General features: G+C 40.4%; 1 protein-coding gene across 1 annotated transcript in view; it reads left to right on the plus strand.

Moving 5' to 3' along the window:
* LOC137180786 (receptor-type tyrosine-protein phosphatase T-like) overlaps nucleotides 1–13759 on the plus strand; it is a 129127-nt gene that overhangs the window by 49744 nt on the left and 65624 nt on the right. The window contains exons 5-6 of the mRNA XM_067586034.1: nucleotides 8036–8151; nucleotides 8470–8650. Of these exons, the coding sequence (XP_067442135.1) occupies nucleotides 8036–8151; nucleotides 8470–8650 (297 nt within the window). The remainder of the gene's footprint in view (nucleotides 1–8035; nucleotides 8152–8469; nucleotides 8651–13759) is intronic.

A 13759-nucleotide genomic window follows, 5' to 3' on the forward strand; every position in this document is an offset into this window, starting at 1 on the left:
TAGTTTAAAAAAATCGAATCAAATGACATTAATATATATACATACACATATATTTCGTATAATTTTCCCTCCTGATAAAGTTATTTTACATCTTGCTATTGAGAGCCGGTAATCTCGGGGGGAAACAGGCTTCAGCTGTGCTCCGAATGTCAATAAATTCCTCCGATGAGTCAGATGTTGTGAGTTATGGTCTAACTCTCGGTAGTTGGTTCCATGCAGGGAGACGTAATTAAAATCCACTAAAAAGGCATCTGCTACTAGTCGATTTAATCCGATTCATCCAAGTCACAAGTTTACATGGTGTCGCCTTATCTGCTGCTACTGTTGTTGTGTATGTTGGGGATGAATTTGGCGCTTGTCTCTGTATGTTTTTTGGTTATTTCTTTGTTTGTGTGTCGCTGTGCATTTGATTGTTACATCTCACTGTACATGTGTAGGTTAAGGATTAAGAAAAAGAACAATAGTGTAGATCTTCTGTGTGTGTGTGTGTGTGTGTGTGTGTGTGTGTGTGTGTGTGTGGAGGCAATGAGCCAATTTAATGACATTCTCAAAGCTGTCATGATTAAGAGGCTGATAATATGATGAGGGTGCTTTGGTGATGAAATATTACACACCGCACGTTTATCTATATTAATGAGGTGAATCTAAGAATGTCCTTAAATGCTTTGGCGAAGAGGGAATGTCTGTATGTGGGCTCATATGTGTTATTTATATGAAAGGATTAAAGGTATTAAAAGGGATTGGACAGTGTAGTAAAACCCTTCACAGATGCACACACACACCGTTTTGTTAAAGCCAAGGAGGGCAAAAGCCCCGATGAAGGTTTTCGTCTGATCTTGCTTGTTTGCCTCCGAGGGTCATCATCATAGGAGAGATTGCCTCTGAGTGTGTGTGTGTGTGTGTGTGTGTTTGGGTAGAGGTTGGGTTGTTATTTCTTCAGTGTGAGGATGCAGATTGAAAGTGCAACCTCTGCAACATATCAATAGTCAACACAGCTAATGCTGAAGATAAACCAGTGTGTGTGTATATGTCTTTCTTTGTTTGTGTGTATGTGTGTGTATGTTGTAGTGGCGGGGGCTGTTAGGATCTCTATTATTAATTGTGTTTCTAGCCTCTGGCCGGTTCAACTCTGGAAATATATGTAATTTCCCTACAAACACACACACACATACACACACACACACAGCCTTGAACAGTTGTCCCCACCGTGTTTCTCCCAGAGGGAAACTTTCTGCGTTTTTTCTTTGACACTGACTCGTCTTTTACTTTTTTTTTGTTTTTAAAGTTTTTTTTTGCCTTTTTAAGTCTTTGTGAATACAGAAAAGAGAAGGAATCAAAACCACAGAAAGGCTGACAGAGGGAGAGAGCAGCAGAGGAAGAAAGGCCACGGGGAGAGAGAGAGAGAGAGAGAGAGAGAGAGAGAAATAGACTGAGGGATCTATTTTGAGGGCACAACTGCAACGACCAGCATGTGTCGTCGGGTCATGTGGACAAAGTCGATGCGGGCGTATTGAAGCGCACCTGCTATTTCTGTTCACACTCGGAAAAAAGGTGGAGTGCAATTATAGCTTTTGAAGTACATACAGTAAGCTTATTGGAGTAGCCCACACAACTACAGTACATCACCCTGTCATGCAAGTTGTTTCCTGACCATTTGTGCCTTCAAAATTTGCATATATATATATATATAGATATATTTTTAAGCTTGTTTTCCTCTTTTCACAACCTTGAAATGGCCATTCCCTCAAGGCCTTTGGGAGTGTAGACAGTGTAGGAAGACAGATTAGGAGTCACTAGAGCTGCAACAGGGATGTAATCCTTCACCAGTTTCCAATGTTCCCAAATGTGCTCCATTAGGCTTAATGTTTAGCAAGTATCCTTGGGATTGTGTTCTTATTGGACAATTGCAACTCCCAATTTATGTCCAATACCAATGTTCATTTCCATTACAGGGACTGATGTATTAGTTTTACTGTGCATATAGGTGCAGCTTGCTAGAGCGTTTGTATTTACATCAGCTGTCCACCATATAGAGGTTTTCTGATTGTCACCATGAAAGTCTTTCCAGGTGAGTAAAGGATTGTCAAGCCACTTTACCAAAAAGGCATTTTTCAACTTGTTAGAGAGCCAGGAAATTTAATCTATACAAGTCAAATTAACATTAATGTATGTTAGAGGACCTTGAATTTAAGATGAAATGTCACGCAAAAGACAGGAGCGATGACTGTAAGTGTGCAAAAACCGGTGGGGAACGTGATGGGTAAATGAGTGATCGAGATAGCGAGAGGGGAGAAAGAGCACAAGAGGCAGATGGAAAAGGGCAAGGAGGAACGAACGAGAGACGGGATAGAACAGATGGATAAAACATCATGAAAAAAAATACAAGGCCAAAAAAACTGATTAAGAAAAATGAGATATAAACAATTAATGACGGGAAGGAAAACATGACAGAAATAAGAAGATGAGGAAAGAATAAAAAAGAAAAGGAACAGAAGAGCAACACAGAGGAGGGATGAGGAGCATAGGGAGGCAGCAAGATTGATTTCCACTCCTCCTTTTTCCTCCCCTCCTCTCTTCTCCCTGGAACGGCTCCCTTAAGTCTTTGGATTAATGGCTCCATTTCTACTGCTCATTCATCAGATTCAGGAAGGCATCCCAAAACACAATGCCTCACTATAGGCTCATGCCTGAACTAGATATATTCCTGCCAAAACATCCAATAGGCCCTTAAGTACTTTCAAAGGCAGGCAAAACAACTTTATCTCTACCTTAGGTCAAATCAGCAGGGAATTAACACTATCTACCGGAATATATGTTTGTCAGCCAGGATCGTGTAGATGATCACAGACAGGTAAACCCGGAGTTGTAGAAAAGTCAATCCCAATGCTAAAAAACCTGCGTTTGGGTTATTATATATGTAACTGTTGTGGCGATCCTCCCGTTTCCATCTTCCACACAGTAAAGGTGTTGCCACAGTGTGCGCTGTAGCTCCTGGTGCAGTTATTTATCCATTACATCTAGATTTATCTACTCATATGTCTCGACTAAGACACAAAGAAAATACATGCGCACTTAGGTGATTCCCACCAGGACTGCCTCTTTTTTCTACAGTGAAAAACTACATCAGAGTAATTTGAAAGATTTGATAATCACATGCAAGTTGTAAACAAAGGGGCTTGAAGAAATGTGGTAGATCTAGCAAAGCATATTCATAGTATATTCATTTGTTATTTGCTAACAGCAGTTGCAGCCAATGGTCGAAAACTGATATGAGCAAGCCACATATTGGGTTTATGCTGTACTGTAGTGACGCCGTACCATAGCAACAATCTGGCTGCTAGTTATCTGCAGACTGGTGCCAACTGTAGTCCGTATCGTTTTGTAGTGTTAGACCAGTGAGCCGCTGGCCAGCTGTAGCCTCTGTCGTCCCTTTAATGTGCGTATCAAGGTTCACTTGTATCCCCTGTTTCACCAGGGGAGGGATGCCACGTTTGGCTGCAACACGCCTCAATGTTTGGCCTTGTCACATTGTGCGCCAGCTGTGCCATCTAAAATGCCCTTTCACAGTGTGTGATAGCTAACATGCCAACCCTTGACCCACACTGATTAATGAGGGGTGGAAGCTTCGCCCGGCGCTGGGTCCGTGTCCCTCCCGAGGTGTATGATTGTTCTTCCTCCATGCATACAAAAACTGACCCCTCTCTCTTTCCATCTGTGAGCGTCGCTGCATTTATCCTTCCACTGATCAGCCCGGCCTCCTACTCCATTAGTCATCTATCCATCCTCTCATCCGGCTTGTTAGATTTCTACACATTCAGACATCAGCCCACTTCTTCTGAACTCTTTTTCTCTGTCACTATTTGTAAAAACAAACTGTCTGTCACTCTCTTGGTGCCCACATCATTATCTGTCTGTGATGTGCTTTGAAGTGGGTTCAGAGAGTACTAGAATGGCTGCAGAGAAGAGGTCAAAATGGATGAAGGAAAGAAGAATTAATAAGGCATGTGGATGGAGGGAGAGAGAGGGAGGGGTGAGGAAGAAGAGAGAATAAATCAGATGGATGATGTGGCAAATCTGGCATTTGTCACGACCAAGGGCAGCCTGGGAGACACCATCATCAACTTAACGATGTAAACAAAGTTATAATTCAAATAACCTCTCCTGCCTCTCTCTTCCTCCTGCCTCTCTCTACACATCTCTCCCTCCATCCCACTCCATCTTCAACACTTCTCCTTTTCTCTCTCCTCTATACTCTTTTTCTGCATTATTTCGCTGTCTTTTTCTCCATTTGCAGTCCTCATAAAACACTTTAAGGGTGTTTTAATGACTTTGAATTTTAAAAAAAGAGGAAGACAGTAGCATACCAAACCCTGGGGAACAGTGCTGTGCTGCAGTTTTGACATAGTGGCCACAGTTGGAACGACATCTTAGAATTGTTTGGGAGTTAGATGATAATCTCAGAGCTAATTTTGGATATGATTGTACCCTAAGTAAGGCCAGTCACTGTATTTAAAACATTACACTTATTAGCTTAAAATTAATTAATTAAGGTAATTAATGTCAAACATCATTTTTTTAATGACTGGTTGAATCTCTGCTGTTTTGCTCTCTTATTCAGTTTCATTTTGTTGAATTTACCTCCCCCTACCCCCGCCTCTTCTCAAACAGAAATTAGCAATCTGTTTAGAGGGGCTCTGACTGAGCGCTAGCCAGATTATCTGGAATATTAGCCTCCCTGATTCCCAACTGAAAGACGACTGGATTAAGCCGGTGGTAGCAGTGCAGGGATTTGGTCGGCTGCTATTTGTTGTTTTTTTTGGTCTGTTCCTCTCCAGACCTCTGAGCTTAAATCTGATTTACTTAACATGATTTGAGTCTTTGCAGAGCTGAGAAGCATTGCAGTGAGAAGAGCTTTGATTTATTGCTATTCTTGGGGAAAAACAGGTTATTTCATTGTCTCTCACTCCGGCTCAGTGATGAGTGATTATGTCTCTGTAATTGAGGAATTACAGTGTGTGCGTTCATTATAGGTACATCACTTGATCTGCTTAAGCATGCATAATTACAGGTTAGTTCACATTTGTTCTCTGGCGGAGTTTGACTCTGAAAACAAGATCCTCCTCGGTCTTTATCTCACATGGGAGTGTCCTTTTGCTAAAAATGTTTGCACTTTAAATCATCAGGCTGTCGGTAAATGCATCTACTGTACCAATTTTTCATTAATAATTAATAAATAATAGCTAATAACTTGCATTTTCCATCCATTTTCTAACTCACTTGTCTTGTTGAGAGTTGTTGAATTATCAGGTTAGAAACAAGGTTAGATTTGTATTTTTATGTATGTATTTAATTTTTTTTTGCATGGTGTAAATCAGCCTTCTCTAGCTTGTTGTTACAAAACAAAGACATCATAATTATCACTAATATTTTAAGTTAATTTGACCTTTTGAGCATAAAATCAAAACTTAAGACATTGTAGTAATGTAAGTTTCTGTCTGTTTTCATCATCAAATGATGACATCTCACATCAGTCCGCTCTGCTTACTGCATTTTGTGAAATGTCCTGGTGTCTGCCAGACAATATAATATCTTTCTTTATTTATATAGCGCCTTTAAAAACAGGTAGACAAACAATCATATTACCTGTTAAAAGTTGATATAAGAATTGTTTGTCAGAATGAATAGTTTTTGCTAGGTGTTGACCTGCAGATTTGTTTCTTTAATTAAATGGAAACTCAGCAAGAGGAAGCCTTCAGCCTATCTGCATCAGTCTCAGTCAGATCTAGTAAAGTCCTATTTTCTGGGGACAGTATGTGGGCTGTGTGAAAGCATATTGCCTGCTGTGCTGACCTGAGGATTGGGTTATACGTTGTTTATATCACTTCCCCCCTGCAGCTTTCTTGGCTGCCAAATGTCAGTCTGCGGTGGTCTTATCCAGAAAGGGTAGATTATTTTATCGGCTTTGGTCTTTTAAGTAGAAACACAGACTCTTTAAACCATAAGGAACCCCAGGGAGCCCCAAGTCTGCACCAAACTCACAAACATACACATCTTTCCGATGCAGTGCACACACACACAAAGAAAAATACAAATGCGCAAGATATTTCAGACTCGCAGGAATATAAAGTTCTGTTCTCATCCTTGAACCTATAGCTTTTGCAAGCACACACACAAACATATATATATACACACACACACACACACACACACACACACACACACACACACACAGACAACTGAAACTGGTCTCCTGTCTCAGATGGCCTCTAATATGGCTTATCCGTGGTGCCGTCGTCTAATCTTAGTCTTATTAGGCTGATCTTACATTTTAAGTAAGTAGCTTGTTTGAACAATCTTTTAATACACTCAACTGCTGTCATATGTGGGGTCACAACAAGGGTTAAGTGCCCTATTAAGTCTTTGAGCTTAATTCATTTGTTGGTCTTTTTTTTCATTTTAAACAGCAAATCATAACCAATTACTGCACTAGAAAAATTAATGATATTTTCAAGATTATTAAAATGACAGAAAAAGTGAAAAATTATGCAGTACAATTAAGTCAATTAAAATTTCTGAGGGGAAGTTTTCTGTCGTTTCACATGGTTTAGATGACACAACATTCATGGATCAAAGATAAAATGTAGACATTCATGCAATCAATTCAGTGTTTTACTTATTTCTGCAGGGTGAGTTGTTCCATTCCCCTCTAACTGAGTCTAATACAACTAAAAAATGAAGTTATTTATCTGCAGGGGTTTGACTGTAAAGGTTTAATGAGTTTTAAAACTTTACATTTTAAAGCTTTGAGGGTACAATCCTGCCCGAGGATCAGTGTTTAGTTCTAGAGAACAAAAGGATCCCCTAAAATGTCGTTAATTGATTAGCCAAGTTTTTCTTCCAACAATTATCAGACATAACGAATGAGTTTTTACTTCAGTGCCAAAACTCAGCTCTCCTGTGTAGGTGTCTGTTCTTTCCAGATTTTGGAGATCACACACATTGTGAGCAAACTTTTAATTTTCATCGGAGAAGTGAAGCTAATATAGCTTCTCTAATTATGCGGTGACCTGTTTTGGTTGCCACCGATGAACAAGCTTGTTAGTGTACAGTCAGCCGTGATACACAAACGTGGGGATGAGAGCCCAACATATGGCTGGAACAATGATGTGTGTGTATGTGTGTGTGTGTGTGTGTGGTTGTTTTGGCCATGTGTGGGTGTGCGTGGGTGGGTTTGAGCCTGTTGTTGGTGTGTGAGTACATGCATTTTTGGTTTTGTACCAGTCATAACCACTCCAAATGTCTGGAGCAACAGTCAATACATTGAAAACTGTGGTAATCTGTGGCTTGTGAATCTGGGCAGTATGGTACCGAGTGCTCAGACAGACTGTCCAGTAATTAATAGATCAAAGGATGGAACCTGTGAATGTGTTTACAGCCGTCATGTCCCATCAGAGTGGCCTTTAGCGAGGCACTGAACCAAATTACTGTTAGATGTCAAATTTCCTGCAAGAGTAAGTGAGTTAGGAAGAATATGTTTTTGTTCAACTGTCCAATAAGCTCATAAATTTGGCTTAATAACATTTTAGTTTTCAGAGAAACAGACTTGGACGGCACAATACTGAAAGCATTAAGGAACATTTCTGGGACAACTGAATGGCCTTGTGGTGAGACGGTAGAAAGACTGTACTGTACCATTAAGTTCAGAGTATGTTTACATTAGTATACTGTTTTAAATCATATTCAGGATGTGGTATTTTACATGCAACAATGGGAAACCTGGTCATTCATATCCCTGTATACATGATCATAACAATATCCAGGTGTGTGATCGTCTGCATGCAAGTTAGTCTTTGATTTCTCAAAATCTCAGCCACTCATGTCCGTACTGACTCACTTACCGCAACACTTCAGAATGAACACATTTGGGTTTCTGACTGGATTTAGTTTCTTCACCTGACCACCAGTAATGGAAGCTATTGTCTCAACTTCTCCACTGAAAACCTAAGTTTTGTTTCTGTCATTCTTTCTCCTTCAGATCCAGTCCACGGCCCCCAAAACGTCAACGTGGTGGATGTCAGAGCCCGGCAGCTGACTATACAATGGGAGACATTCGGATACGCTGTGACACGCTGTCACAGCTACAATCTGACGGTAAGCACAACTGGCCACCGTTTATGCTTTAACCACAAACTCAGAGCTGCAAGTTGCATTTTGTGGACATAAATTAGTCTCCACCATGACACTCGTGGAACCTTTGCCCTTTTCATGTAAAATGGTCAACTACCACTTGGATTTATACAAATACATTAATATAAAAGATTCACTGAAAATTAAAACCTCAAAAAAAACCTTGCAGTTATGCCAAAGCATTACAGGGTTAAGTGCATTACATAAGGGCAGCTCTGCTTTAGTCTTTTTTTAACCAAATCACAGTGGAATAAATGTCATTTCTCTCCCTCTGGTTTCCAGGTGCAGTACCAGTATGTTTTCAACCAGCAGGAGTTTGCAGCAGAGGAGTTGATCCAGACATCGTCACATTATACTCTGCGGGGGCTGAGGCCTTTCGTCACGGTCAGACTGCGGCTGGTCCTGGCCAACCCTGAAGGCAGCAAAGAGAGTGAGGAGATAGTCAAACAAACGGAGGAGGATGGTGAGTGCAGCAAAAACACAATTTGTAAAAGAATTTATTTAAATTGTTTAACAGTAAACTTTATAATACAGTATTATTCCAACCTATAACCACGCAGTTCACGGCAGTTTTAGCTATTCCAGAAACTCCGTGTCTGGGCAGCCTCTCCTGGGAGAAACCCTCTGGCTCATGGAAAATGATTCATTTTACATTTCTGAGGGCAGCACCAGCAGTTTGCTTAGAATAAACAGAAGGAGAACTGGCCTCCCACAGACACTCAGACTTCCATCAACATAAAATACAAGATAAAGGTGTGGTGATTAGCGCCTTTAAGGACGTACCCCCCCACGTCACACACACAAACATCCATAGATGGATGAATGAGTGAGTTCAAAAAGCAGTATGGCACCTACTTACAAGCCGATACACACAGGGAAGAGGTCCGACCGCTAGCCTGCTGACCCCTGGCAGGACATCAGAAAAGTTTGCCGTTTGTTAGGCCAACTTCTCTTCACCCACCACACCTTTTACCCACCAACCAACCATCCATTCATTGCTCTGGCCGTCCGTTCCTGAGCAGATTGCGAAGCTGCACTCTGACGGGAGGATTCACTCTGTTTAAATTTGGGGAACTATAATTCGTAGGAGTAATTGTGGAAACCTAGAAAGTCTCGACTGAGCAGAGAACTTTTGTACATAGTGACACAGACTGATAAGACTGAGCAATCGACTCTGGGGTTGGGTTGAACAGGACACTGTATGTAGGAGTAGTTGGAGTTTAGGGGGTTGGTATCTGTATCCGTTCCTTTGTAGGGTTTTGCTGGCTATAAACCTTAAATTATAGTTTGTCAGACTGAGACTCTGATTGACACCCCGGCTTAACCGCCAGCAACTGCTACAAAGGATGTCCCAGTATAACCTGCATTGCTTGATTGACACATGGTTTGGGAACTGTAGAGCAGAAATGTTACAGCAATAATTGTTTACCACTGCACATGGAGATGAAATTTAAACAACAAAGAGGCCTTTTAACTTGTGTTCTGATGTAAGGTTTCAATCGTCTTTATCTTATATTTTAAGAAACTCACGAGAAAGGAATAGCCATTACAGATTGGCTTGTTCAAACTGTTCTCATCTCTATTAAATCTCTGTTTAGACAGTATCCCCTTAATTAATCAATACTTTTGATAATAACACCAAAAGAAACCAATAAAATAGTCGCTCATATTGAGTTGGAGCAATATAGAGCTGTTTAGCCTCTTTTTTTCCATTGTTTTGGTCTTAAGACACGCTTATTGACTTACAATTAACCTTGATAATTACACTGGAGAAGAAACAAAGAAAGAAAGAAATAACATCTAAAGAGCCAGATTGTTTTTTTCACAGATAGCCGAGACTAAACCAGAACTCAAAGGAGAGTGAACAGTGGACTTCCATTTGTTGAGTGGCTAGAGACATGTTTCCCATCACATGATAATGCCACTCTGTGACTCCTGGATGTAAAAATAGGTTATTGTTTGCTAAAACACCATAAAACCTTTAGAAGCAGATAGTATAGTGGTTGCCATGTATCTGTCACCTGTATCTTCTGATGTTCAGAAAAATGAATAATTCTACTTTAACTGAGCTACAGAAACTAACTAAAGCAACATGTGACTACACTGAGGGAACAGGGTAGCCATTAGAGACACATTACACCTACAGTATATATATAGTATATAATATACAGATCACATTATCGATCCCTGCAACATCTGAAATTGCACCAAGTAACAGTCATGTCTTATCACTGTGCCCTTGAGGAGGAAGTCATACAGGACTAACCAACATAGTTATTAACACCTCAAAAAATAAATGTACCCTAGGAGTTGAAATTATTGCAGAACAACAACATTTTAAACTCCTTCTTGCTTTGGGCTCCATGTTGTATTGATTCAGAACAGAGTGTTTGCCCCAGCCACTTCTTCTAATAATTCATTGATGCTTCACATTTCTCTCAACAACATGCCTGCGATAAACTGGAATAGCTCGACTCCATTAGAGCAATGCCTGATAAGCAGGATAAAACTTCATTCTAATGATCCCGCATCTCTCATCTCTTTCCCACCCTCCTCAGGGCTCGCTGTTCTTCTCCTGATCTCATAACTAATATCCTCTGAATTTAGCTTCTGGGGAACATCATATCGCAGCCAGAAATTCCTACCTTTACTCTCTGAACACACACATACTGCATGTTTTCTGAGCCCTTTAAAAAGAGCTAACATGACTGGGGAGTAGCAATGGCTTCAGGGGGGAAGGGGAAAAAAAAAACTTAATTGTTTTGTTCTTAATTGTTTTTTATTTAACCATCGTTAATCTCCTGATTGTAATTCAGTAATTAGGGAACAGAACAGCAATTGTTCACACGGAGGCTAATTGCTGTTTGTACGGTAATGGCTTTATAGAGCTGGGGCTCCTGCAAATGAAGCAGTTTCTCTCTCTCTCTCTCTCTCTCTCTCTCACACACACACACACACACATTAAAGTGTTACAACTGCCGTTATCTTTTCAATGAAACCTGTTTTCTTCTGTCTCAGCCACTAAGGTGCACAGGAACACACACACACACATGCACATATGGGTTTTCCTATCTTGCCTTGCAACACTCACATGCCAATATTTACATTTACAGCTTTTTTGGTCACTTTAATCCTTCCTCCTGTCCATACTTGACGTTAAGAGATCCCCTCTTAATTTGATTTTAATATAAGTGATGAGGAACAAAGTTCAAAGTTTAGCCGGAGCTTCTCAGTTCGTCAAATCAGTTGGAGATCTTTCTTTTTGTATTTTTAATACAAAATTCCCTCTTATTGTTTCCCTGAAACGGTGATTCCCTGCTGAATGATACTGGAGGAACTGTAAGAAAAAGATAAAGATGGAATTTGCCCCTAAAATGATTATTTAATTTATAATTTATAGGTAAAGATTTGTAGTCAGACTGCTGAAGCCTCATATTAGCTTCACCTAAACATCTGTGTGCAGTTTTACACTGAATGAGAACAGTGGACTTTGTCCCCCATCACTTACAGTACTGCATTAAGGACTCTTCATGGCCAGTATAGACCTGGGGAATGATTTCAGCAACCAGTAACTCTTTTGGTGTACATACGGTCATGCCAGTGTTGTTTTAAGACAGACTTGAAAATATGTGAAGCTAACTTTTAATGCTGATAAAACAAATATCATATTCCCATAGTCTCTAGATTATAACTAGTCTTAAGGTTTCCAGCATATTCCCATGCACACAGAGTGAGTCAGTGTTACAGTAAGTCATGAACCTTTTAGCTTTCTCACTGTGAGGCATCCAGCACTGTTAATGTGACACATGCATTATTGTAGTAAATGATGTCTCTTTCTTAGAGCCGTGCTGTTTAGGAGTTTGGGATTTCCCATGTTTACTCTAGAAACTGATTGCTTTTGTTCAGCTGCATGCCACTACAATGGTAATTGCGTCCCAGGGTGTATAAAAGTTCAAAAAAGTAATGGAAAAGTCAGAAAGTAGAAATGGCTGAATGAGATTAAAGTTTTAATCTCGATGATATAAAGCTGGCAGCGGTGAGTTAGGGGAGAGTTTACAGAGAAATGTTCTTACTGAGTGTATGAACAGTTTGATCCTGCACAGTCTCACACAAACACACAAAGGAAAGAGTATACACATTTCTTTATAGATACAAAAAAAACGGAGAATAGTTGTCTATTAGATTCAAACACCCGGTTGGGTGACACCTAAACACCTAGACACCTAAAGGACACATCGCGGTCAGCTGTACATAACTTGCACATGTGTGTATTCATGTATATTTGTATATTTGTGTGGGTCTGCAAGTATTTGTGCATTATTTTTGTTTGTTTCCCCCTCTTCTATTCTCCATTTTCCTCCAGTTGTTCATCCGTTCATAATGACAGCAGACAATTTGAAACCACACGAACACGAATACACACACAAGCTTGCCTCAGAGACAAATGTCATGTCCACTCATTGTACACACCAGCCTATTAACCTAACCATGAAACACCTATTTGTCAGGTAGCTGTCAGGTCAGCTCAATACAGCTGCTTTACTGCCAGGCTTCTTATTTATCAAACATGTGCCAGAGGAAGTCAGTGCAGCTGTCTCACCTCTTCAGCACACACTCTGCCAACTTTGTTTTCTAAGAATTATGTAATGCAACTATTTTGCATTATATTGCGGTTATGAACAAACTATCATCCACCTGCCTTTGAGGAAATTGTTTAACCCCTCTATCGCAGCTGCACCCGCAGGTAAATGTTGCAGTTCTACTAAATAAACATAGCACAAAAAGTAAGGAAATTTGCATTTGGTAGAGTATTTCTTTGTTGTAACAATGCTTCTTGGCAATAAATCTTATACCGTTGGAAAGCCTGTTTATTTCCCTTTTAAATGGTGCCACATTTGTAAGGAACATGCATTTGTGGGATGAGCAGCAGAGCTGAGTATGTGGGTTGTGCCCATGAAAAATATGCCAAATCTTCTCTACCAATGCCAAACAGGTTATTCTGCCATTGACTCTTGTCTGGTGTTTGGTCGATTAGATGATTTGTCAGTTTGTGGGGTTTATCAGAGACTACCTCCAGAATTTGGGAGTGGAGAGGATGAAGTGGCCTGCCAGCAGTCCTGTCCTCAACCCTATTTAACACTTGTGGGATCAGCTTGGGCGTGCTGGTTGAAGAATGGGATGCCATCCCACAGCAGTGTGTGACCAGGCTGGTGACCAGCATGAGGAGGTGCCAGGCTGTTGTGGCTGTGTATGGTTCTTCCACACACTACTGAGGCTCCTGACTGTTAAATGAATAAATTGTTAAATTGCCATTATGTCTTGTTTCTTCAAACTTCAATCATCCAATCCACCAAACACTAAACAAGAGTCAATGGCAGAATAAGCTGTTTGGCATTGGTAGAGAAGATTTGGCATATTTTTCATGGGCGTATCCCACATACTCAGCTCTGCTGCTCATCCCACAAATGCATGTTCCTTACAAATGTGGCACCATTTAAAAAGGAAATAAACAGGCTTTCCAACGGTATAAGATCTATTGCCAAGAAGCATCGTTACAACAAAGAAATAATCT

This window comes from Thunnus thynnus, chromosome 4 (genome assembly GCF_963924715.1).
Source record: "Thunnus thynnus chromosome 4, fThuThy2.1, whole genome shotgun sequence".
NCBI classification, from domain to species: domain Eukaryota; kingdom Metazoa; phylum Chordata; class Actinopteri; order Scombriformes; family Scombridae; genus Thunnus; species Thunnus thynnus.